Raw genomic sequence first — 27,324 nt, forward strand, 5'->3', positions numbered from 1 at the left:
CCATCCATTATAGGATGGGTTAGCACCATCTTTTGTAGATGGGATTGACAACTGCTTGCAGTGTCTACACACCCCGGACATTTTGGCAGAGGTTGGAGTTGGTGTTAGTGATTTAGGTACCTATGGTTGTTACCATCTCCACAATGCAATTGGGTGTGATTATCAGTTTGATGGGAACTCAGGTGTGGACAGAGTTGGTATTTCAGTTGCGTTGAGTTCCAATGGGTTGTTGCCTTCATCAGCGCCTCGGGTCGATTTTCAGATGATTCTGATGTTGATGTTCGTTATTTGGATGTTAGCGCTACAGGAGATGCATGTACACAGCGGGATGGTACACAATTCTACCTTCGGGATCCAGGTGGATGGTGTGTTCATTTTGCTCCTGGATTGCTTGGGGACAAGCAATCTAAGGGAGGGAGGACTATAATGTCCCCATTTTTAGCGAGCTCCTACATTTGGCCAAGTCAATTCACCATCGCGACCTTCATGAGCTAACAGTAGGATTTGAGAGTCTCACTTGTGTGGTTATAGGCTTCCCAGCAGCCTATGGTGTGTTTTGGCTCCGTTTGAAGGACTTACTATTTATAGTAAGTCAATATGTTGGTTCCGATGAGCTCAATTGAGTCAAAGGAGTTGGACAATGCTCTCAGTTTTTATTTCGGGCTTCCAATTTGGGCTCCAAGAATCTTGGAGGGAGCATCTATTTATAGTAAGTCACCCCGTCAAGTTCATTCATCATCTTTCATCATCAGGATCACTTTGGTGTTGTCAAATTTTGATTTTGATACTTCTTCAGTTGTTTTCGCAAGACGAGTGAATTATTATTATTATTCATCTAAATACATTGAGGTTGTTATTTTTGTTGGTGTTGTTGGTTGATCACCTCAATATCATAGCTCGTTGGAACCAAGACGAAAAGTTTTAAATCATGGGAACAAAAAATAGTGGCCTTACATGTTAGAATTTGAAGTTATGGTGGAAAAGGTCATTTTCGGAGCTAAAAGCAATCAACAAATTAGTTTATAATGGCACTTTATTATGTTTTAATGTTGTGTGTGGGAAGCTTCTTAAGTGAAGTTCATATATGAGCCCATTTGATGAGTAAAGCATCCAATTGATTATTTTATTTTGTTGCCTGCAAAGAGGTTTTGAGTTTGTCGATTTCTTTGCCCTTACTGAAGTATAAGGGTTTGGTGATCTTGCCTGGAGACTGATTCTCCTTGATTTATCTATGCAATTGCAGCTGAGGTATTGTGATTGTTAATTCTCTACTGTAGCATACTGCTTATGAGAAGTTGGTGTTCATTGTTATGGTGGTTGGAATTCTGAAGTTGATAGGGTTTCAATCTATTTGTGCTGGGAGTGGCTTTGAAATTCAGTTACGAATTGAGAAGTCTTTCATTGGTATCTGTATATGCTGGAAGAATTAATTTGGCACCCTCTTGAATGCTGGGATGACAATCTACAGCAGAGTTTGGGTATCATTTACAATCTGCAATTATTAGCAAGGGCCTGCAAATCATTTCCAGAGGCCTGCAATTTGATTTCAGAACTCCACAATTTTGTATAAGGCTCACGCAACAGTGATTGGTGGCTGCAATTTGGTCCAGAGATTAATTGTGGCATTCTACCTACCGAACATTGATGATGAAAGGATTTGCAATCTGCCATCAGCAGCTCGACTGAGTATTCTATTGTTCATTTGATCTGCTCTATCCAGGTTCTATTTAATTTATATAAATTGCATTTGGTATTGTCATTTGTGCAAATTCAGATTTGAGCAATAAAAGATTTAATCTTCAGCATTGCATTGCTTCTTCCAATAATCATTATTACCAAAGAATTCAAGGGAATTGAACACAAGTATTTAGCACAAGTAAAAAGGGAAATATATGTATTTGCTATCTATCAACTTAGGCAGTAGAATTTTTTTGATCCATTTTCAGTATTGCTTAAACTTGATTGCAAATTGTTTGACAAAATGTCAAATAACTAAATGCTTAAGGAGATTAGTATCTTTGTCGAGCTTGAGCCAAGAGGGGATATTACAGCAAGGAAGAATTTTTCGATTTCCCAGTTGAAGTTTTACTCTACACCATAGAAGGAATTTGGCCAAAATCTATAATTGAAGGAACAACAAATCAGTGCATGCAGAGCCATAATTTAGTACATTTCCAATAAGGTTCCGGTAGGCTTATTGATAATATTTGGATAGCTCTAGCAAGATCTTTGTTCCAAAGTGGAAAATTGTAAAATCAAAACCCACTAAGATGTAAATATAAAGATTGGTTATTTTTCTATATTATTTCTAACTTTCTTACAATGTTTAATTCCTTACTTTTATAAAAGATGAAGAGCACCATTGCATGTAAGATGATTGAGACAGCTCTGACCTTCGTTGCACAAAAACATTAACGTCTCTGTCCCTGCCATGTCCTCTTGATGCAATTTCAATAGCAGCTTGTAGTAGGGCATGTACAGATGCCTATGAAGAAAAAAATCAAAAGCAACAGAAGTCAATTGGATATGCATTTAAATCGCTCAGCTAAACAAGCAAACAGCTTGATATGATACTATCAGCCATTTCATTTTCTCAACACCATAAGAATAAAATGCAGAGAACATGTTTTTTGTTGTCTCTCTTACAAGGTCATCAACCCTTTTCTTGGCATCGTTAAAACCACGTGTTAAATCATTTTTCACAAACTTATATTGTATGATGCATGGAAAGAAATGCAGGTGATCTACCAATGCAGCTATCTGAATTTGTTATCTTTGACAATACAGCAAATCTAGGTTAAACAAGCCTACACCTTGGTAACATACTATCAGCCTTTTCCTTATGTCTACACCATAAACATAAATCACAAATGCAAATTGGACATCAAGATTTCACTTGGCATCAGATTAAAATTTGTGACTGACGTCATTTTCCAAAAACTTGCATTTTATGATCCATGGAAAGAAATACAGGTACAAGAATCTATTGATTCAACAATCTGAATTCTTTTTGCCACAGCAATTCAGCAAATCTAGGTTTTTGCAAAACTTATTTTACTGTGACTGAAATGGAATCTGAAACTAGATACGCCAGAGAATATAGTTTAATATAATACAGTTGCTCATAAATCAAAACTAATTAAAGAGTTTTTTCAGTTTTAAACTTAAATGGATATTACACTTGTACTTGTTACAGGCCTTCTTACGAGATCATATTATTGGCCCAAATGCTAAGGTGATAGAGTAAATATATGCAATCTTTAGGTCTGCAACTCAGCCTACTTTTGCATGTCTTGAAACATTTGTTGTCAAAGTCGGATAAACTTTTTTAATACAAAAGATACAAACATTCTTAAATTCTTGAGTTCTTTTAGGAATCATCCCACTTCATCATTTTGGAAATCTCAACATCCCCATGCTTGCTTCCTTTGGTTGCTTATATTTTCTAATGAAAACTTGTTACTTCTATTGCTTAAAATATTTCTTCCTTGAACTATTTTATATGAGCTTTTGCATACTATGAACAAAAGGAAGCTGAACATCCACAAATAGTGTCTGATGATCTTGCAATCATGTGATTTATTTGATGCAATGGTCAATCAAACTCTTGCTTGTCCTGGGACCTTCACTTCCTACAACTTAGCTGACCTTTTTCTGATGTCCATTTTAATGAGTGTTGTCAACTTCAGTGGAAAACAGAATTTCCAACATCAATTAAGGGGCAGTTTGTTGTTGCTCTAGTTCAATTTAAATTTATTCGCACTAGTTGCTTCTCATCAATTAGAGCAGTTGAGCTACCATGTCACCTTGTTAAGCTAATGACACCAATTTCTGCTCTAAGTACTGTGGTTTTCAGGTTGAAATCAACATAAAAACATTAATTTGCATAAAAAGAGCTAAAATGAGTCTGACACTGTGAACTACTTATGCTTGTGTTATTCTATCAGGTAATGAAACAAACATTTGCCTGGTACACTAGTTTGAGTATAGAACATCAGCTGTATTAAAATAGCCATAAAAAAAACTTTTGGGTTTTAAGTTATATCCTTCATAAATATAATTCCTCCCTGCTCATTTAAATGCTTTAAAGCTCATTCGTACTCTGTTTGCTGCTACCACCTGCAAACAACATTTTTAGCCAGCTTAATTTTTTGAAAGATCCAGTTTGTAACAATGGAATCAACCTCCCCTTCCACAGACCCAATGATAACAATACACAACAGGACAGTTGGGCTAGATTAAAGGCATGCTTGTCAGTTCCATCTGACTTTATACTTACAAACAGGTATAGTTTGACAGAAAGCCATTCCATATTACTGAACTAGGAAATGAATGTGTGATACATTCTTTTGATATCATTTCAAACTTTAACCATGACAATTATAAACAGATATTGCAATAGATCTTCGTTTTGAATAATAGTACAAATAACCTTCAACTCTCCTAATCAGGAGGCCAAACTGTATCAGTTATGAATCTCCTTGATGAACTTTCCAGAAGGAAACAATTAATTTATGTATCTTTTTGAGACCTTATATTCTGCTCCTCTTTTACAGTTTCACCTCATGAGACATGCAGTGAAAGGAACAAGTGTACCGCAGAACTCAAATTGTAATAACAAAGGTTTTGAGTTTTGAAGGATGAGAGGGGCATGCATAAACCTGATACGCGAGAGTCTTAATCCAGGCATTCTTATCAATGCCAAGCCAGGCCTTTGCAAACCAGGGACCTTGTGTTAGAGAACTTTGCTGCTCAACAGATAGTTCAAATATCCGTGCAGCCTCGTGCAGACTGTGTACCAGATCATTACTCACATCTTCACCTTTAAAAGACTGATTCAATTTAAGCCTCATTCCTTCCAATTCCCCATCAGAATTTGTTTGGGAACTCCCATTAACAGTGATCCCGTCCTCTGGGGCAGCTGACGCAATGAGAGAGAGAAATAACTTGTGTTTCAAATTACATAATGGTGGTCCAAACCTGCCACTGTCCTGCTTTAGATTGCCCGTGCAGCTTAGTACATAATTTATCTTAAAACATGCCTTGCAACGGGAAGCTCTTCGTCTTAATGGATGTAAAACAACCAATCTGTTTGAATTGCTGCACAACAAAGGATGTAAATGTTAAGTACTAGATATTTACCAGAATTTGCAGAAGACAATAGCCATAAAATAAAATTCAAATTATCAGCATTTAAAAAAATTACTGAGGTCTATATATAAAAACAACATAACTAGCCCAAACAAAAAAAGCTTCAAGTTGTCAAACAGTTAAGGAAAATGCACAGCCTACTCAAGATTATCCATTTATCATCCCAATACATGTAACTACTTGGAATCCAATAAGAGCAGACAAATCTATCAAACCAACTATTATGTTTTAACTACTCTAAAATTGTTCAGAATACTCATCTGCTCACATGTGTACGAAGTGGCAAGTTACTGTGGGGAGGTAAAAGAATCGAGACTAGCATTTGGCCTCGAATGCGAGTTGGAAGTTTGGAACAGTCCAGGATGAACACTGCGTCACATTAAACATAGCATTCGCTCTAAAATGCTTAACTTGAGTATGTACTAAGGTGGATATGTGGACACCAGAGTTAGAAATGGCATGCTGCTTTTGTTAGGATTAACCACGGACAGCAATAACAGTTACATGCAAATATAACCAATATCGAAAATAATAAATCACACAGAAGAAAACACAAGACACAAGGATTTAACGTGGTTCACCCAATCCCTAGGCTACATCCACCAACAAGAAGTCCAATATTATTATTAACCAATGATTACAATCCACAATCCCTTACAGCTCAATATCGCCGCAAGAAGCAACAATCTCATCATACATAATGAAATCCCTAACCCTAAGCCATTTTATACAAGCTTTTGCCAATGACAAAATTAGGGCTAGAATAAGTCATCCAATAGAAAAATAACAGCCAATGCTTTTTACAATAGTGAGTCATTTTTTGGCTGTGAGGGCACTGCCCCCAAAAACACTCGTGGGGTCATTGCCCCTCGACCCCACCCTGTACTGTGATAGAAAGCGCACCTACGACGCTAAACCCAAACCCCCATAGAAATAATCTAGGGCAAACCGCACCAACTAAACCTCGGAGTCTGATTAGGCTCCACATCACAACAGCTTTGACCATGTCAATCCATTCCTGCATGCTTGGAATGAGTATGCACACGTCTGTGGGGTTAATAAAAGTGAGGGGAAAAAATGCACATATTGAGTATGCTAGTGTGTTTCCAGAAGCTTAAGAATGCCTTCTCTACAGCTCTAGTGCATTTCTCTTCTTAGACAGCCACCATCCTTGAGCATCGTGTAGTTAAGAGTCATCCTTGTCGTCGAGAAAGTATTGCCAACTTCTAAAAGAAAACTATGTTCAATTTTATCAACAGCATAAAATATAATTCTACCAAGACTCCATCTGAAATTTAAAATATTTGCCTCCCACGTTTTGACCCCAAAAAAATTGATTACAGGATAATACATTATTTAAATTGACTGAAATTTGCCCAAAACTAACATCGCTAGGCTTTTACATGTTCACCAAGGCGTCCAGAGCACCTAATATTATCATACTAATCCACTACATCATAATACTTCCTCGATATGAGATCCGCCATGAGAACTACTTGAAAGTTCTAACAACTAAACTATAGAACAAACCCTCGCTATCAATGACTTAAGTGCCTACAAACTCTCTTCTTATTATCTCATTTCATTCAATTGTTTCTTTTCCGTCAATTTATAAAAATTCACAATAAAATGAATATCAATATTATCATAAACACCCACTTACCTTGTCAAGATGAACTCAAGTGATAAACAAATGGGGTTTACATCATATGCCCGAATTTAAATATCCAAGTAAGATGCATTCATGTTCGTTTTAATTTTAAAAAATTTATACGTATTCAATTCCATGTGCAACAATAACTTAAGACTAGCATACTCCAGCATTCGTTTAAGATGCTAAACTTAAGTGCCAAGGTGAGAGCAATATATTGACGAGTCAACAACTGTTGTTAATTTGCAGAGAGCACTCTCTTGCGATCTGTTCTGAATATGAAATGAAATGAAAGGAAAGATTTTTAATGACATCCACGAGACCAACGGTCTATGGGACCAAAAGAACCCTTAGTTATTCTGCTATGATTTCTCTAGGCTGTCCCTTTTGCTATGGATCTGCATAAGTAAGATGGCCCCCTTGTGAAGTCTTGTCCCTTCGAAAAGCTCTTTTATGTTGGTCACCTGTGTAGTGTCCTTGTGTTGGTTGTGAATGTCATCATAGGTAGTGCAATCTTTCACATACTATCATTTTACTTCTACCACTCCTTTACAAAACCTACAAATTTTGTCCTCCCACTCTTCTTTAAGGACCTTCCATCTGCCAATTTCACATCTCAACCGATGCAATCCAAACCTCAATTGGGCTATTAGAGTTTTTGCTTTTCCTCTAATCTCGGCCCCTAAGTATTCTTTGTTGCCGTGTTCGCATGTGGGATTAACTTCTTTGACATAATGAGCCTTTTTTCTGCCTAACTGATTTGTCCACATGGCAGGCCTGATTTTTTCTACCACCCATTTTTTTATTTCTAAGTTGGATTCCAAGCATTTTTGGTAGTCGATGTTCCATTTGTTGAACCATTTGTTGTTGGGTTTCTTCCATGTCCTCTTCCAACAGTCAAACTCCTCGTCAACCACCATTCTAGGCCAGCAATGTGTATCCATTTTATCCACTTTTTTTAGGTAGCTCAGCAGTCAAATAAGTGTTGTGGTCTCCACCAAGAACATACCTGCCTCTACCAAAAGAATCTCGTAGGGAACTGTTGATTTGACTTTGAGGTTAGTGGTGATTAAATGCTTTTGTATTCTTTCAATTTGTTGCCATTTGTGGTTCGATATGTTGCTCCCCCAAACCTCGCTGCCATAAAGAACAACCAGAATCACCAACAGCCCAAAGAGGGTTTTCCTAGTCTTCCAATCCCATAACTCTGCTTTCCTACATCTGTTTTGTAGAAGGTAAGAAGCCTCCACCCTCCCTGTATTCTTTTTAATCTGCATGTCCCCCAACCTAGTCGGTAATGAAAATCTATCCCCAGATACTTGTATTCTTCCACAATTTCTAAAGCATTACCTTTGAATATGAAAGTAAGTTGTTGTTTTCTTTTCTTTAAGGAAAAGACCATGATCTTGGTCTATGATGTGTTGACTTTCATCCCAACCTCCATACAAAATATTTCTAAATTACTCAAGTGTTCCCTTAGCCCCTGAGCCGTATTAGCAATGAGTATAAGATCATTGGCATAAAGAAGCAACCTAATCACATAATTCCGCTAGCTAAATTCCTTCGCCATTGGCTTTGTTTAGCCATTCCTCCAGCTTATCAATATAAAGACCAAACAAGGTAGGGGATAGTGGGCAGCCTTGTTTGACCCCTATGTCGCTGCCAAAACACTCTGACATGCCCTCTTTGGTTCTGATTTTTTATTCAACCTACTCATAAAGCTTATAAACAGCAGTCCTATACTCTATTGGAACCTCCAATTCTTCCAGTCTATTCCATAGTTTGTCCCTGGGGACGATATCAAAGGCTTTCTTAAAGTCGACAAAACAGCAAAAAGCTTTTTCTCCCTGTTTTTCCCATACTCTCTCAATGAGGTATCGTAGAGTAATGCAGTAATCAATTGTGGAGTATTTGGGTCTGAAACCCGCTTGCCCTTTAGCTCTTTTTCCCTCTTTTTCTGCCCAACTGCTGATTATATGTTCTAACATACTCCCGTAAAGCTTACCTAAGAGAGTGTTCACCATAATGGTTCGGTAATTGGAAGGATTGGTAATAAGATTTTGCAAAGAAGATAAAAATGTTATCTTCCCAGAGTTGAGGCCCGACGTGTAAAGGCAACATGCTGATCCGCACTGTGACTGAGGCCCTCTGTCCAGACCCCATAGGTAGCACGTCATAGCCAGATTGTAGTAAAGAAGGGTAGCACTCAATTATTCTGCACTTGCCAGTAGTGAAAAATAATAACAACGTATAGTGATAACATATAATTGCAGGTGCAAGACGAATGTATCACTTATACTAAGAACAGCAGGTTCATACCACCTTGATTAAAAAACGTGTGTCATGTTCTAAAAATCAAAACCATCCCACAACTGCAGAGCGGCTATTGCTCAGGAAGTGGAATGTAAGAAATAGGACCTGGGATTTTGAGATGCCCAAAGCAAATGTTTAGGATTTTTTTAGAGTTACTGATTCGGTTAAAAGAAAATCATAATTTTATTTTTTCTTTGACAAAATACCTTGGTAATTTTCTCTACCCATTTCGAAAAATATATATTCGAGCCTAATATATGTTTTCAAATCGGACAATATGAATGCAAGGAAGCTCCTGAAGTTTCTCAGCAGTAGATAGTGAATAAATTAAATTCTGAAATGCCAGTTGAATAGAATTAGTAGACGGATCTACCAGTTCGCTTTTAATCTGTTCTCTTAAAGAAATGGCCATTTGGAAATAAAGTGTAGCCGAAATTTCTATTGACGACTAGTCAATTCTTGAAGAATTCACAAAGTTTAATTTTTCAACCCCAAATGAAGAATTGTTAAGGAAATTGAAAAACAAAAGAAATACAAAATCAGAAGGGTTTCTAAGCTCTTGGAGAAAATATATATTGCAGTAAAATTATCCGTAACTTTTTTTTCTTTACCTCGAACCAATAACAAGAAGCGTATGAACTTTGGCATCTGAGACACTTAAGTAGCGAAAGGAGGAAAAGGACTAAAATACCTTGCTTTGGGATGAAGCGAAGTAAAACTCGTCTGCGTTTTCAGGGCCATTTAAATTGATTCTATTAACCAGAAATAATACACCCACGTCTGTTTCCCCAAAAAAAATGGTTTTTCATTCTTACAAATAATGCAGTTGACGCTCAATTTAAAATCTTAGAGAAAGCTGTTCCAGACGTTAAATGAGGTCAGAGAATTTTGTCTGTGCGGATAAGGCAAAGCTGTGTTTATAGGTGGTGACAGAGGAGAAACGTGGCCAGACTAAAATGCAATGTGGAGTATCGTAGGCCTCGTAAGAAGCGGTTTGATACCTTCCCTACACAACTAAATTCCATTGCTACCCTGCTTGTGGACCCCCTTCACAAATTTTAAATTTGCTGTTTTCTCATTGGATAAGAAATGTTATAAAGTTCAATTAAAAATATATTATTTGTACTTAACCAAATATTCCTGTGTTTTGTTTTTAATCATTATTTTAAAAAAAAAGGGTCCTATAGGATCACTAGTTTGTTAAAGTAGTATTTGGTTACTAAATTTAGAAATTCTTTCTTGTTTACAAAAATTAGATGGGGTCATATATACAAATTATTATGGTTTAAAATATGTTCATAATTATTTGTTATTTTTTATTGGATAAGGAATATTATAAAGTTTAATAAAACTATATCATATATTCTTGAAACCAACAAAATATTGTTGTGTTGTTTTTAGTCATTGTTTAAGAAAAAATGTTCTATGGAATTATCAAGTTTGGTAGTATTGGAAGACTAATGCATTCATTAGATGTGACCGAAAACTATAAAATATGTTTGTTGTCTTTAAAAAAGTTTGAATATTTTTATTATTTTTTAAAATTGAAAAAAAAATTAACTAAAATCTTATTGGCTCGCACTAAAACAATAAGGGGAAAAAAAAATTAAAAACTAAAAGCAAGAAAAATTTAAAGCTCTAACTTTTAGTATTAATTGTGCAATTAATATTATTGAAAATATCATAAAAGTGTGACACTACACTACACTTTATCATTTCAAGAATTTGAGATTTTAAATTCTTTATAAAGTTTGAACAATATTATTTTATTTTTTGAAAAATAAGAATAATATTTAATTGAAATCTTATTGGATCTTACTAAATGGTAATGGAGAAAATTAAATTTTATAACCAAAAATCAAGGAAAACTTAAATTTCTAATTTTTTGTATTAATTGTGCAATTAATTTAATTATTATAAAATATATGTCACACAACACAACACTTTACTTTATCATTAGTCAAATTAATAATAATAGAATACTAACTCATAAAATTTTGATTTATTTTGTTTTTAAAAGAATAAAAACTAAATAATATAACAAATAATTTTAATTTTAGAAAATAAAAACTAAATAATATAACAAAGAATTTTAAAATGGTATGTACAATTATGTTTATGTATTTAAGGTTTAGAATATCTTATATCATTTTTGGGTGCCAAGTTGTTGATTAGATGTTTTTTAAAAAATAAAAATAGTGTACAAAGATGATAATAGGCATTGATGTTAAAATTCTAATGACGCAGTGAAGGAAAGGAATTACAATTTTGCACTTGGTAAGAGTTATAAGTTATCTACTCGCATTCAACTACAAATATTAATGCAAAATATAATTGTCTATGTTTCTCCACTATCTTTAGTTCTTCAATTCAATTATAATTAAGATATTTCAACCTCTAAAAGATCAAAGGATATTAAGAATGTTGTTCTAATGCATTTTTCATTCCTTTGAATTAAAAAGTTTATTCCTCCATCTCAACCCTTTATCGTCACACTCTACAATACTAGTATTATAATCATGACACATATGCCAAGAACTACGATGCTTTGCATCTCTTGTTGAATTTAGAAATTCTTTCTTGTTTACAAGAATTGGATGTGGTCATCCACAAAAAAAATATTATGGTTTAAAGTTTGTCCATAATTATTTAATATTTTTTTATTAGATAAGAAATATTATAAAGTTCAATAAAAAAATACATCATGTATACTTGAAAACAACAAAATATTATTGTGTTATTTTTAACCATTATTTAAGAAAAAAGGTTTTTAACAATTCTTTAAGAAAAAATGTCTTATGGAGTTACTTAGTTTGTCTACGTAGTATTTGTTTATTGAATTTAGAAATTATGAGGTCATACACAAAAAAATGTCATGGCTTAGAATTTGCCCATCATCAACTGAATGGGATGATAACAATAAATTTGGGGTTTTAATTCTACTAGTAATCAATTAGATACATCAAGCTATAAATTTAAAACTTTTTTAAAGAAATTGAAGCAAAAAAAATTTAAAATATTATCTAATTTATTTTTTTTAATTGCATTCTCTTTCTTTGGTTTCACTTCAGTCACTTTGTGTCTCGGGCCTTTATCTCTGTTAGGTCCTTATATGGAGGATGAGGATCTCCATTTTTAGTCCCCCAACACGCAAACTCCCTCCCACTTTGGCAAATAATTCTCGGTTCCTAATCTCTGGCAAAGCTCAAAAAAAATGTCTCTTTCGAATAGCCAGACTCTCTATGCTCTGCAATCAATCCCATCAACTTAACAGGAAGCATAACCCTCCGCTTATGTCCAAAAGATAATATCGTAATCTCCCCCTAATCATTTTGAAAAATGTTAGGCTAACAAGAAAGCCCCAGTTATTCCCTTAAACCCTAGTCTTCCTCCTAAAGTCGATGGTATGTGGGCAATTCCACTTTCATCCTCAATCTTGCACTTTACATTGGATGCAAATAAAATTTATCTAAGATGCATGAAAACTTCTCCCCCAAATACTAATCCTCGCAATTTGGTAGTTCAAAATTCTTCCTCGTACCTAAACCCTTATCATCCCTTCATTGACGCTTCTCTGGATAGATGCGTTTATCAGCTAGATCAAGATGCATCATTAAGTGCCTTCAAATTACTAGCATTTTGGAATGATATGGATGTCTGTATGATCAAAGTGTGTTATTTCTCATTTGTGGATTAGGTAGTATATCTTTCATTGAAGGATCTTTTTATTACTTAGAATGTTCAACAGAATCCCTTAAAAAAAACTAGTAGATTGTAATATTATTTTTGAAGGGTATTCCTTTTTATTTCTAGAATGGCCCTCAAATTTCAACTTGTGCTCTTATAAACCAAGGGTTATCCACTCCTAGTACTATCTCAAGGCTTTTATCATCTCCTTGATCAATTGGGAAACCCTCTCAAGTATAGATAATTGCTTTGGATCATTTCTTTGTTTCAAAAATCCTATGTCTACCTTTGAGGATTGCAGGATCCTTTTACTTATCAGCCTCATCTTCAACCCACAAAGGATAATGATATGTAATAAAAATCATCCTTCATTATCACCCCTAAACATCACTCTAGTCCCATTGATACGGGTTCTGTCTCCCTAGCACAAGATTGCAAGTCCCCCTCCCAAATCCTCTCTGCTCTCAATCTAGGATATAGTTATCCCAAGTCCCCCACTCAACCTATCTCTATCTAATTTATGGAGAAAGGAGATTTTACCTTTAACTCACATCCCCCCTAAAACCCCTACCCTCCATTGGATATCAACATTCCCTCCCTAAAACCAACTCTTTTCTCAATCATTTTCTCCAACATAAACTCAAACTCCCCTCTACTCTCATCAACTTATATTTTAGTGATGTGGTATCTTCTTTCAACCCCTGATATATGGGTCTTCCATGTTTTATTTCTTTATTAGCTATGAATTTAGTCAACTCTTATGAATCGTATCCTTGTTGTTCTCCCATACAATATTCTCAAGACAACCTCTTTATCTCTCAAAAGTTAGAGGAAGTCGTCATTGTTAAATCTTTGAAAACTATAATGGTTCAACTTAGTAACCTTATTGGAGAAGCTATGTATTACCAGGATGAGCTTAAAAAATAATTACTTAAATGGAATGAACTACAAATGCGGAAGTCTTCCATGCCAAGCCATGCTAACGAAAACAACAGTCCAGATGTCATCTTTGTAGAACAAATTCCCATGGAACTAGAATCGATCTAAAATATGATTGGTATTAAATCATGAGCTAGATGTAGATAATGTGCTTAAAATGTATTTCCCCCCTGATCAAAACTTTGACTCTTGTCATCAATTCTTTGATCAAGGCACAAATTCTAGTCTTAAAACTGAGTCATTTGGTTATACTTCTACATCTATCTCCCTGGCCATTTTAGGGATTGCCTCAACTCTTCAAGATGAAAATTCTCTAAATTGTGGAAGACACCAAAAAAAGAGAGGAAGAAACTCCAATTATGATTTAAGGAAACTTGCGGGTGAGGCTGGCAATCAAGCCAAGCTCACTTCTATCCTCACCAATGAGAAGGGCAAGTCTTAATGAATATTACCTCTTGGAATATAAGGTGCATAAATGCCCCTCTAAAGAAAAATCTCTTTAAGCGTTGTCTTAAAATCTTTACACGCTAACATTATCCTCCTTCAAGAAATAAGATTTTCAATGGATGAGCTCAGTAGATTTGATAAGAAGTTGGTATTTTGGAAGGTTTAGGGGTATGGTGTTGTTCCTTCTTCTAATAGTTTGGCTTATATTTGAAACCCTAAAAGTGTCCAATTTACGCCAGACATAAGTAATTCTATTTGGTTGAGTGGGTGGGTCAAAAGCATCTTGACCAGTCTCTCATTTTACCTTATCAATATTTATGGACCTATGAGAATAAACGAGAAACTTATAGTCTGGAATCAAATCAAGGATATCCTCTCCAATTTCCATAATAAAAATATCATTTTGGGTCGTGATTTCAATGTGATTCTTGATCTAGATGAAAAATTGGGTGGTGTCAAAGTTTCTAATCAAGCTGAATGAGAGATTTCAATAATTGGATTATTTCTTCTAATCTTTTTTATATTAAAAGTTCTAATGGGATCTTCACTCAAAATAATAGAAGATCTGGGCTAGATTATATTGCTATAATATTATATATGTTCCTATTATTGGTGATCTCCCCTCCTTCAATCATCATTTATCACCTTGCATTAATCCCACTTATGGGTCCGACCACTTCCCAATCTCTTGAGACATTGCAAAACTTGTCAAATTTACTAGAAACCCCTTCAAATGTGAAAACATGTGGTTCTTGAATAATGAATTTATGTTCCTTCTTGAAAAATGTTGGAATGAAGAATCACTTCAAGGATCTAAATATTTTGTTTTATTTCCAAGCTAAAAAGACTTAACCTCAAAATCAAAGAATGTAATGAGCACTCTTTTAAAAATGTTTTTGAAATAAATCTTCAGGTTGAACAGGACCTCGAGGATCTTAATGAAGAAATTATGTCAAATGGAATGACCAATTATCTCTATTTTCAAGAAAAATTTCTCATGAATAAACATGTTGATCTTCTCAACAAAAAAGAACTCTTTTCAAAACAAAAATCTCGAGACAATTGACTTTTGGATGGTGACAAAAACACTAAATTTTTCCACAATACCAAAATGATATTCAAGAATAGTAGGATAACTAGACTCAAAAATTCTCGAGGGATGTATTTGGAAGACCCTATTGATATAGGTAAAGAGATAGTAGGTTACTTCAAATATGTTCTCAACATCTGGGAATTCTTATACCTTAAAGCCCAATATTCTTTACTTCGAAATATACCCAAACTCATTACCAAAGACCATAATGCAATGCTCAAAAAGAGTTTTTCCAAAGAGGAAATAAAAATGCTCTTTTCTAGATGCATCCTAACAAGGCCCCTACACCAAATAGCTTCCAAGTTAGATTTTTTCAAAAAAATGTTAGCATTTTTTAGGTGATGATCTTTGGCAAGCTCTAGAAGGCACTAGGAACTCAGGCTTCCTCCTTAAAGAAATTAACAATACTTTCCTTACCTTTATACTCAAGAAAGTAGAAGCAACCTAACCAAGAGATTTAAGACCCATAGCCCTATGTAACACTATTAATAAGATCTATGTTAAAGCTCTTGCCAACAAATTTAACATTTTTCTCCCTTTGATTATCTCTAAAGAATAGACAACTTTTATTCTCAGTCGCTTTATCATGGATGGGATTATTATAATCTATGAACTCATCCAATCAGTGTAGAAGAACAAAAACCCCAGCACGTTAATCAAATTAGATATTCAACAAGCTTGTGATAAAGTAGATTGGAGGTTCCTATGTAGATGCATAGAAGATTTTGGTTTCTCCAAACAATGGATTCATCTCATTTTTAGTTGTATTTCATCGCCAAAAATATATATTCTCATCAATGGTTCCCCGAGAGGATTATTTGACATCTCAAGTGGCCTTAGACAAGGAGACCCCATCTCTCCTTTCTTGTTTGTCATTGTGGCAGAAGCCTTTGGGAGGTTAGCCAAGTCTGTCCATGAACGAGGCTCCATCCAAGGCATCAATGTTACAAATTTCATCCCCAATATTCCCCAATAATAATTTGTAGATGACCCCATCCTTCCTGCCCAATGTTTTATCCCTAAAGCATCTCATCTGAAATCTATCCTAGATTTATACCTCAAAGCCTCAAGATAGCTTGGTAATGCAGATAAGTCTAAGATTTTTTTTTATTAACTCTCATCCCCTCATTGAAGTTGGGATATGTAATATCCTAGGATTTAAAAAAGGCTCATTTCCTTGTAAATATTTAGGAATGCCACTAGACAAAGAGATCATATCTAACAAGCTATGGGATTAGATAGTTTCCAAACTTGACAATCAGATGGATTGTTGGAAATCCAATGGCTATGTAGTATAGGGTGCCCAACCATTGTAGAATTAGTCCTCTCATCTATCCTCACTTATCAAATGTCTTGTCTCCCCCTTTCTAATAAGAAAAAGAATTCCCTAGAGAAAAAAATTAAGACCTTCTTTTGGTAGGGTGTGTATGAGCACAAAAAGTTAGTACTCAATAAATGGGGCAACATATGTAGGCCCTTCAAAGTTGTGGGGGGTCAGGGGTAGTGTCTAAAAGTTATTGTGGAAAAATAAAGCCCTTGGTGCCAAGTTAGTTTGGAGGCTCCTCAAATAGTGTAATAGAAAATGGGCTAAGATAATCTATCTTTCATAAATATTTTAGGTTGGATGACTCTTTCAGTATTTTTAGGTTTGGGTCCCCTCCTAGAGGTTCGAGAGTAAGTATCTTCATCTTGCAAAATAGGAATATAATTAACCAACAACTTACTTGGGACATTGGCAATGGTGCATCAACCCTATTTTGGGAAGACTCTTGGGGAGGTTATCATCCCCTCTCCTCTCTCATTTCTCCTAATATCATCACTTCCCTAAAAAATCTATGGGGAGTTACTCTCAATAATTACATAATAATCCCTCAAACTGACCCTAGCTTTGGTTGGGAATGGAGAGCCCTAAAATATACTCCTCTTTCTCAAGTTGAAAAGTTAGAACTCTTTTAAATCTTGAATTCTTGTCAGGTCTTTCCCAAATTCAAGAATGATTCCCTTGTTTGGACTGGGGATAAATATGGCATTTATAATGTTAAATATGGATATAATTCTATTGTCCTCCAACATCAATGGAATAATATTGATATCCCTCTTAACCTATGTTGGGATAAGTCATGCTTACTCAAGGAAGGAATGTTCCTATGGGTTGTTGCTCCAAAATGAATCCTTAGTGTCAAATGGTTAAGGAAGATTGGTTTTGAAGGCCCCTCTCGCTATTCTCTCTATGGTAATCAAGAAGAATCAGTAGACCATATTTTTCTTTAATGTCTTTATCTCAACAATATTGGTTTTGGCTTTGCAAAAAACTTCATTTCCACACTACTATGGAATAACTTATTAAAGCATCTTCAAGAATGACCCACAAAATATAAAAGGAATACTTATGAATCATTAATGTAGGATCATCCTGGATTGTTTAGTTATCCTACTTGTTTAGAATATAGGTGCTTGGTTACTTCTTTGGACCTACTCAATAGTTGTTGTTATAGTTGGCTGATTGGATTCACTATGTCTTCTTTCACCGAGTTGGCTTGACTTGGCTCAGTGCACGTGCTCATCGAGTGATCCTTTGCTTTGTTCATTGAGTTGTTCTCTGCTTTTTTTGCCAAGCATGTCTGGTTATGTTTGTCTGCATTTGTTCGGTGTTTCTTTGCTCTTCATTCACTAAGTTATTTGTTTGGTTCTTCTTTGTGATCTGGCCTATGTATTTAATTTGTGAGCTAGATTTAATGTATGGGATCAATCATTAGGAAGAATATGGACCTATTTTGGGTCATTATTTTCTCCAATGTAGATCTATAATCTTTTGTAAGCCATTTTGGCAAGTATAAATAGGGAACCGAGTCTTCAATTTTTGCAAGGCATGGGGACACTTGGTAGAGGTTAGATTTGGAGTTAGAGAGATCACAAATTGTACATGATGTAGAATAATCTTCTTTGTAATTGAATCTTTGTAATTGGCTGCAACTGGGAAGGCCTTATAGCCTAACTTGTATGAAGTAAATTTTTGAATCAATAAAGATCTAGTTTCTCTCTCCTCTTTTGGCATTGTCTCTTGATGATTTTGGCTTTTGTTGTGTTAACTCAATGAGGTTGCATGGTAACTAGGTGAGCCTTTGGCCCTAGTTATCATCCTCCCTTGTTTCAAGTGGTATCAAAGTGAAGGTTTTGTCCTTGTAGAGTTTGGGATCGTGGAGAACCCTAGTTGGATTAGTCGTAGGGTGATAGATATGGTTTCTGACCTATAACTTGCAGAGGGTTACGATCTTGCAAGATCATGTTGTCAAGCCAGTTTGAGGTAGAGGAAATGCAGACAATGGTATCATGGACATGTTGAGACAAATTACAGCCAAATTAAATGTTGTTGAGACAACCTAAAGGAGAGGAGGATATCTTGGTGATGTTAGTGATGATGAAGTAGTGATAGAACCTAATCTTGAACTTGAAGTAGAAGAAGATGAAGAGAGGATTTTAAGGGTTATGTCTAGGGAAATTTCTAAACCTATTATTGAGGTTTCTAGTTATGATGGAAAATTAGATACCAATGCCTTGTTGGATTGGATCTCTAAGATGGAGAAGTTCTTTTAGTATGAAGGAACCCCTAATAATAAGAAAGTGAAGATACCAATCACCAAGTTAAAGGGTCATGATTTTCTTTGGTCGAAACATTTGCAAATAGATAGACATAGAAGAGGAAACAAGAAGATCACAACTTGAGTAAAGATGAGTAGGTAAATAGATTACCTTGTTAATTTATTAAGGAGAATGTAAAACTTGAGGTAGAAGAATATGATTGTAAAGGCTTATACTAAGGATTTCTACAAGTTAGATATCATATCTGGACACATGGGTAATGATGTTGAGAAAGTTGCTAGATACTGGATGGATAAAGGACTGTGATTCAAGATGAGATCAATTATGTGAAAATGGATAATGTAGAAGAAGCATACTAATATGCTTTGAAGGCTGAAGAGGTTTTGACAAATAGGCATGAATAAAGACAAAGAGGAAGAGGAAGAACATTTTAGAGAGTTAGAAGCAAATCTTATGGAGAAAATAGAAGATTTGATAGTATAATATAAGGTAAAGGAAAAAGTAAATGGAAAGGTGAAGATAAAGGCAAGACTAAGTGGAAAGGTGGTAGTTCGCACTAAGGAAGAGGTAGTTCTTAACAAAGTGGTTATAGTAGAGAAGGATTTCATGGAACTTGTTTTAAGTGTGGAGAAGAAGGTCATATAGCCTTCGAATGTACTAATTCTAAGAAGAAGATTGGGAATAGTAGCAGAAATGCCTTGGCTCAAGAAGAACCTTTGAGTCCACCTAATAAACCTAGAAAATGGAAGGATGATGAGAACCTTGTGGAAGGAGAAAGTTGATGAGGAACCTATTTTAAGAAGAAGTTTGTTCAAGGCTAGATGCAAGATTGTAGGAAAATGTTGCAAGGTAATCATTAACAGTGGTAGTTCAAATAACTTGGCTTTAGTGGAGTTGGTTAACAAGTTATAACTATAGAGGTTAAAATGTCCTAAACCATTTCATATGGCTTGGATCAGTAATGAGCATAAATTATTGATAAGTGAAGAATGCCTTATGAAATTTAAGATTGGAAGGTATTATGATGAAGTTATGTGTGATATCATGCCTAAAGATTGTTGTCATGTTCTTTTGGGTAGACCTTGGCACTATGATAGACAAGCAGTGCATAATAGAAGATTGAATCAGTATACCATTTAGGTTAATGGAAAGAGACAAGTCTTGTTACCTTTGATAGAGAAACTAGAGGAGGATCATTTTATGATAGTTATGGTTTACCTTATGAATGGAAATTATATTGTCAAAGATGTGAAGAGTCAGAATGTTTGCTTTGTTGTAATTCCTAATACACTGAGTGGTGACAATATTGACTGAGCTCTAGTATAAATTGTTGAGTTACTCATTGCATACAAGGAGATCATTTCAAAGAATGTACTTTATGGTTTACCACTAGTAATAATTATAAGTTGTTGTATGGACCTGATTCCTAGAGCTAGTTTATTAAATAAAGCACCATATAGATTGACACCAACCGAGAATGAAGAACTTGATAGAGAAGTACATGAATTGTTGTAGAAAGGATTGATCAGAGAGGTTTTGAGTCCATGTGCAATACCCATTGTGTTAGCACCTAAAAAGAATGGAGAATGGAGAATGTGTATAGATTCTAGAGCAATCAATAAGATCATAGTGAAGTATAGGTTTCCTATGCCAAGGATAGATGATATAATGGATTATTTTAGTGGAGTAAGGTATTTTACCAAGATTGATTTGAAGAGTATCTATTGTTATATCTAAATCAAAGAAGGTGTTGAATGGAAGATTGCTTTCAAAACAAAAGAAGGTTTGTATGAGTTGTTGATTATACCTTTTGGTTTAACTAATGCATTGAGTGCTTTTATGAGGTTGATGAATGATGCTTTTGAAGAAATTCATGAGTAATTTTTTGATCATATACCTTGATGATATTATGATATTAAGTAAGTCTAGAGAAGAATATTTGTTTCATATTAGGAAAGTGTTGGAAAGATTGAAAGAAGAGAAGTTGTTGATTAATTTGAAGAAATGCTCATTCATGAAAGAGGAGATTATGTACCTTGGTTTTGTAATTTTTGTTGATGGTTTGAAGATGGATCCTAATAAAGTTAAAGCAATTCTTGACTAGCCTATACCTGAGAATGTTGGGGAAGTTAGATCATTTCATGGATTGGAAAGTATCTACAGAAAGTCCATAAAAAATTTTATTTCAATTTGTAATGTTATTGCTGAGAAAATGAGAGGAGATAAAAAGGAATTCAAGTGGACACATGGAGATGATAAGAGTTTTAAGACTTTGAAATAGAGGGTTGTGAAATTACCCTGGTTAACTTTTCCTAATTTGAATAAAGTGCTTAAAGTAGAATATGCAAGTGGTAATGCAATTGGAGTTGGGTTGAGTCAGGAAGGTGAACTTGTTGCTTTCTTTAGTGAGAAGTTGTATAATTCTAAACAAAATTATTCTTTGTACAATCAAGAATTCTATTCTATTATTCGAGCTTTGAAGAAGTAGAGACATTATTTGGTACCTAAGGATTTTGTATTGTATATTGATCATAAGGCTTTATAGTATCTTGGAAGTCAACATAAATTAAATCAGAGGCATATGAAATGGGTTGAGTATTTGCAAACTTTCACATTTGTGATCAAGCATAAAATTGGAGTCACTAATCAAGTTGCACATGCATTGAGTAGAAGAAGATCTTTGCTGACCAAGGCGAAGGTTGAAGTTCTTGGTTTTGATGAGATGAAATCTTTGTATGAAATTGATTCTGATTTTTCTAAGTCATAAAGAGCATGTGGAGTACCAACTTTTTCATATCAACTAAGTATGGAAATTATTTCATTCAAGAAGATATGTTGTTCAAAGGAATTCAGTTATGTATACTGATGGGATCAATGAGAGTTAATTTAATAAAGGAATATCATAGCAGTGGCTTGGATAGACATTTTGGTATTGATAAAATATTTAGTTTTCTTAAGGAGAAGTATTATTGGCCTTAGTTGTATAAGGATGTTCAAAATTTTGTAAGGAATTGTTGATTTTATAAAGTTGCAAAAGGAGTAAGTAAGAACATTGGATTGTATACACCTATTTCAATACTTGAGAAACCTTGGAGTGATATCAACATGGATTTTGTTCTTGGCTTATCGAGGAAAACAAGAGGGAATGATTCTATATTTGTTGTTGTGGATAGATTTCCAAGATGACACATTTCATACCATGTAAGGAAGCTTCAGATGTTGTGCACATTGCAAATGTTTTATTTAAGGAGTTTGTTAGATTGCATGGATTACTGAGGAGCATTATATCTAATAGAAATAGCAAATATGTTGGTTATTTTTGGAGGACTTTATAGAAGAAGCTAGATATTGAGTTGAAGTTTAGTTATGCATTCCATCCATTAATTGATGGGAAGACATAAGTTATAAATAAGAGTTTGGGTAATTTCTTGAGATGCTTAGTTGGAGATAAATTGAGTAATTAGGATGTAATATTGGAACAATCAGGGCTTGCATATAACAATTATGTGGATAGGAGTACTAGAAAGATGCCCTTTTAGATTGTTGTTGGAGTCTATCCTAGAGGTATATCAGATTTGAGAGATACTTTGGATAAGAGAAGAGGAGTTTTGAAGGAGAAGAATTTTTTGAAGTTATGAAGTCTTTGCATAAGTTGGAACAGAGTAATTAGAAGCACCAGGATAGTGCAAATAGATCTAGGAGACATAAGATTTTTGAAGTTGGCAACGAGGTGATGGTTCATTTGAAGAAAGGTTGATTTCATGCTAGCATGTATAGTGAATTGAAGATGAAGAAGTTTGTCCTTATAAGAAATTGAGGAGATTCAATAGAGATAGTTCTTAAGAAATTGAGTTACCCAATGACATGGATATATCACCTATATTTAATGTTGCTGATTTATATGAGTATCATGAATATGATGAAGAAGTTGTTGTACCTAGTGATTATCCTAAGAAATAGATTTGGTAAGAGAACAAGATGAAAAGATTACATGGAATGTTTGGTTAAGTGGAAAAAATAGAGCTATTGAAGATGTTGTGTGGATTTCTCAATTTGAGTTTGATTCATCTCAGGTTGTGATACCTTATGAATTAAAGAATCATTTCTTCCAACCCTAGGTGTCTAATGCAGAAGCATCTTGGATTTTTTGGTTATCCTACTCCTTTGGAATGGAGGTGCTCAGTTACTTCTTTGGACCTTGTTGGTAGTTGTTGTTATTGTTGGCTCAATGGATTCACTCTATCTTCTTTCACCGAGTTGTCTTGACTTGGCTCGATGTACATGTTTTCTGAGTGATCCTTTATTTCATTTGTCAAATTTTCTTCTTCTTTCAATGAGTGTGTTTGGTGATGCTTGTCTATGTCTATTTGGTGACACTTTATTCTTTTTTCATCGAGTCGTCTATTTGGTTCTTCTTTGAGAATTGACTTGTGTATTTAATTTGTGAGTTGGATTTAATGTATGGGATCAATCATTGGGAAGTGGGTGGAACTATTTTGATTCATTACTTTCTCCAATGTAGATCTAGAATCTTTTGAAAGTTGTTTTGGAAAGTATAAATAGGAAATCAAGTCTTAGGATTGCGCGAGGCAAGGAGACGCTTGGTAGAGGTTAGAGTTAGAGTCTGAAAGATCACAAATCATACATGATGTACGAAGAATATGCTCTCTAATTGAATCTTTATAATTGGACACAACTAAAAAAAGGCCTTACAACTTGGCATGTATGAAGTAAATTATTGAATCAATAAAGATCTATTTGTTCTCTTCACCTTTGGCATTGTCTTTTGATGATTTTGGCTTCCATTGTGTTAACTCGGTGAGGTTGCATGGTAATTGGGTGGGCATTTGGCCCTAGTTATCATCCTCCCTTATGTAACTCATTATGGATTACCTCTTGGGAATTTTAATTTGGGACTTATGGAAAAACGTAATTGCAAAATTTGTCAAGACACATTGATGGATCACCTTTCCCTCTACAATAAAATGAAGGCCAATATTGTTGAAAACATTAATAATAAATTAAGATACAAACCCCATCCTTAAGAATCCTTCTTAGAATGGGAGTCCTTATTGAAAAGAGAATGGTTTGTATTAGTCACTCCTACATGTGTAGGGAAGGGTGTTTCTAATGTTATATGGGATCATCATAATTGTGTATGGTCCTTACCCCCACAAAACTGTTGTAAACTAAATTTTGATGGTGGCTCTAGAGTTAAACCAAGTCAAGCTAGTATAAGTTGCATAATCCTTGATTTGAATGGGGTGGATTATAGGAAGTTAGCTAAACCCATTGTCATTACACCCAATAATGTAGCAGAAACTAAGGCTTTAGTGGAAGCCTTTATTGCATAAAATAATTAATATTGACTATTTGATTATTGAAGGTAACTCTCAGATTAATTTGAATGCTCTTCCAAAAGGATCTACTCCAAATTGGTCCCTTAAATCAAGATTAGACTACTATGGGTTCCAATGGCCCCCATATAAAATTCTTCACATTTATAGGGAAGGAAACAAAGAAGTAGACTCCTTGGCTAATATGGGTGCCAATGGCCCTTGCATGCCCTTTTCCCCTCCTTCCTAGCTGGATCACCCAAGTGTAATTCACTAACCCATCTCAAATCAACTTTTTTCATAGATTATCTATTACAATAGATAGGTAAATCTTTTGTGTATTAGGATGGGGGGTATAGGATTATTACTTCTCTTAATATCTTCTATATTAAATATCACCTTCCCCCCCCAAAATTCTAGTACATCAATCCCATTAATTTATCTCCTTGTAAAGCTATTATGATATGGGATGTGTTAATCTTACACTTGTTTGGCTCTTCATTACCTGTCCTCATCATGATTTTTTGAAAACCCATTACCTATGGTTGTACTTTTCCATATTAATTATGATCTTGATGGTTCTCACATATTATGGGCATTTTAAACATTCCTTTAGGTAATTTTGGGCTCATTATTTAATTTATCTTTCATTGGATTCATTTCACTGTGGATATGAATATCTGCATAAAATTAGGGAAGAGGGAAATGCAATTTTTGGGAGTTATTAATGAGAGACAACTCAAACTAATGATGAATTCTTCCCATAGCTTAATTGTTCAAGTTGTTAGTAAAATTGTGGGGATGGAAAGATTTTCTTTGAGTGATAAAACCAAGTCCAAATTTAAAATAGTTGAAGTCTTTGCTACTACGATCCTTTATATAGACAGGACAAAAGGGTCATTCTCAAACTTTGTCGAAGCCTCTTCAAGAGGCATTTAGTTATCAAACTAGATATTAGTATAGATAATATTGATGACAACTTATGCATTCCCAAGTGTAGCGAATTCAAGGTAAGAGGCACAGTAGTTTAGGTTCACCCCATCCTTCTCATCAAGAATCTCATTGAGTTCTTCAACCAAATCCCCTCTATTAAGATGAACTAGCTCTCCCCTTGAATGAGAGGGTCTGTAATGGTTTGTGGAGGCTAAAAAAGTAGATGACAATGATTATCAAATTGGGTCTTCCTTTAGGGAAGATTAGTTTCTAAGATCAAAATCTTTTATTAATTAGTTTCTCTATATTTAAATAATCATCCAGTTATCAGTGATATATAAACATATTATACTTTTATGTAACAAATAAATAAATTATATTTGAGTTTTGGTTTTCTAAGATAGCTTGAGTTATTGAATAGTTCTAAGTGATATATGGACATGTTACACTTTTAAGTAATCAAAACTTTCGTAATCTTGGGAAGTTTTTCCTTTTCATAATTTCAATTATAACTGTTTAGAGTACTTGATGTTTTTGATTTCTAAATGGCTCCTAAATTTGGTAGTAGGATTCTTTCTCTTTAACAATATGGGTGTTTCTTAGTTTTTAAGCTTTTAAGGTACTTCACGATCTTCTTCTTAGAAGGAAACTCCAAGTCTTTCCTTCAAGGATTCCTCTTCAGGATGGCTCTGAGCGCAAAGGATGCAATTAGGTTCCATTTTTTGACATGAGAAGATATTCCTCAATTCCCCATTTCCCTTATTTTTTCATGTTTGTTCTACAAAGAGGTACAAATTTTTCCAATGCTTTGAGGATCTCATTTTGTAGTCTTTTCTAGTAGAAAATTGGGTATCTCTTAAACCCTCCATTTTGCTATCGTACTTTCTTCTATTACCCCTATTGGTTCCTCAAATTTTTGGTTGAAAACTTATGAGCCCTTCCTTCTCAATGCTAGGAAATTCAACACAATTTGGCCAATGACTAAGATTGATACTTGCTCAAATCCTCTTCTCTTCAGGCCTTGTAATGCCTAGGTGGGTACACCCTCACAATTATTGTTCACAATGATTCAATACTTCTCAAGGTAGGCTTTCTGGATGATTCTCTTGAGATGGAAAGTAATTCTCAAGGAGAAGTCAAGACTAAAAAATGAATGCTTAGAATGCTTTTATAGATGATTGGAAATATGTATGAGAGTGGATGAATGATATGTAGATGAACAAGGAAAATAACCACACAAACTACAATTATACATTGATTCAAATGAATTAAGCAAGACCAATCATTAATCTAATTGGGAAAATGAAGTCAACCTTGCATGACATTATCATCAAACTCTTTTACAGATGGTTGGTCACACCATAAACTACTAGATAGAGAACTTGGAAGACATGAATCCTAGTCTAAATGACATTAACCCTGATGATGGAGACCAATTAGACAAATACCACATAACATGTAATATTTGATAATCATAGATGCATATTAAGTTTAATCTATCAAACAATAGTTCTAGATCTAAGAGGATGATAAATTTTGCAAGATATTAAACATCAATTTCCCAGATTGGGACAAAAAAATAGAGTTCCTCTATTAACTCGAAAAAAGAAGTACAAATGAGTTGTGTTAAGTTACATTACCTATTTAAACTGCAAAATCATTAAGCTAGTATCTCATGATCTTTATAATGTTTTATTTTGATCGTTATATCCTACTTCGAATGATCCTGGTATCCTTTATAAAGAATGAAAGGATGCATGCAAGATTCATACCATCACATCATTTCCTAACTGAAACCTAAATGCAACTGAACACAATATATTACAATGCAAAGCTAATAATTAATAAAAAAATATTTGTGTCACCCTTCCGAAAAGTCAGAACTTCAAATAATCAAACGTGATTTATAATGTTCCTTTTGATCTTTCAAATATCTCCATGCTTTTGATAAATAAATCCTTTCGCACTCATGCTTCTTTGTATTAATATTATATCCTGCACATGAAATAATAGAAATAGATATTTGCAATCAAAGTAAAATATATTCTCACCTATAGTCATTTATAGCTTTGTAAAAATTTGTCAAACCCTACACAAGCTTAAACATTATATATTAGAGTTTATCATAAATGAGAAGATGTCAGTATTTAGGGAACATTTAATTGAAGAAAATA

General features: G+C 34.4%; 1 protein-coding gene across 7 annotated transcripts in view; it reads right to left on the bottom strand.

The window, feature by feature from the left end:
• Window positions 1–10,182, bottom strand: part of LOC149531376 (uncharacterized) — a 165,228-nt gene extending 155,046 nt beyond the window's left edge. For 5 of the 7 annotated variants that reach the window (XR_016359173.1, XR_016359171.1, XM_089811522.1 and 2 more), the window contains exons 1-3: window positions 9,807–10,005; window positions 4,662–5,100; window positions 2,394–2,485 (exon numbers count right to left, since the gene is read on the bottom strand). Coding sequence is in view for 4 of the 7 variants with exons in the window: in XM_089811522.1 (XP_089667648.1) it covers window positions 2,394–2,485; window positions 4,662–5,100; window positions 9,807–9,856 (581 nt within the window). In the remaining 3 variants the exon portion in view is untranslated. Of the gene's footprint in view, window positions 1–2,393; window positions 2,486–4,661; window positions 5,101–9,806 lie in introns of all 7 variants that reach the window. The other 2 variants (XR_016359172.1, XM_089811524.1) reach the window with 2 other exon arrangements.
• Between the last annotated feature and the right edge of the window lie 17,142 nt (window positions 10,183–27,324).

The sequence above is a fragment of the Cupressus sempervirens genome, chromosome 11 (genome assembly GCF_028749045.1).
Source record: "Cupressus sempervirens isolate cs-2001-9-10 chromosome 11, ASM2874904v1, whole genome shotgun sequence".
Taxonomy (NCBI): domain Eukaryota; kingdom Viridiplantae; phylum Streptophyta; class Pinopsida; order Cupressales; family Cupressaceae; genus Cupressus; species Cupressus sempervirens.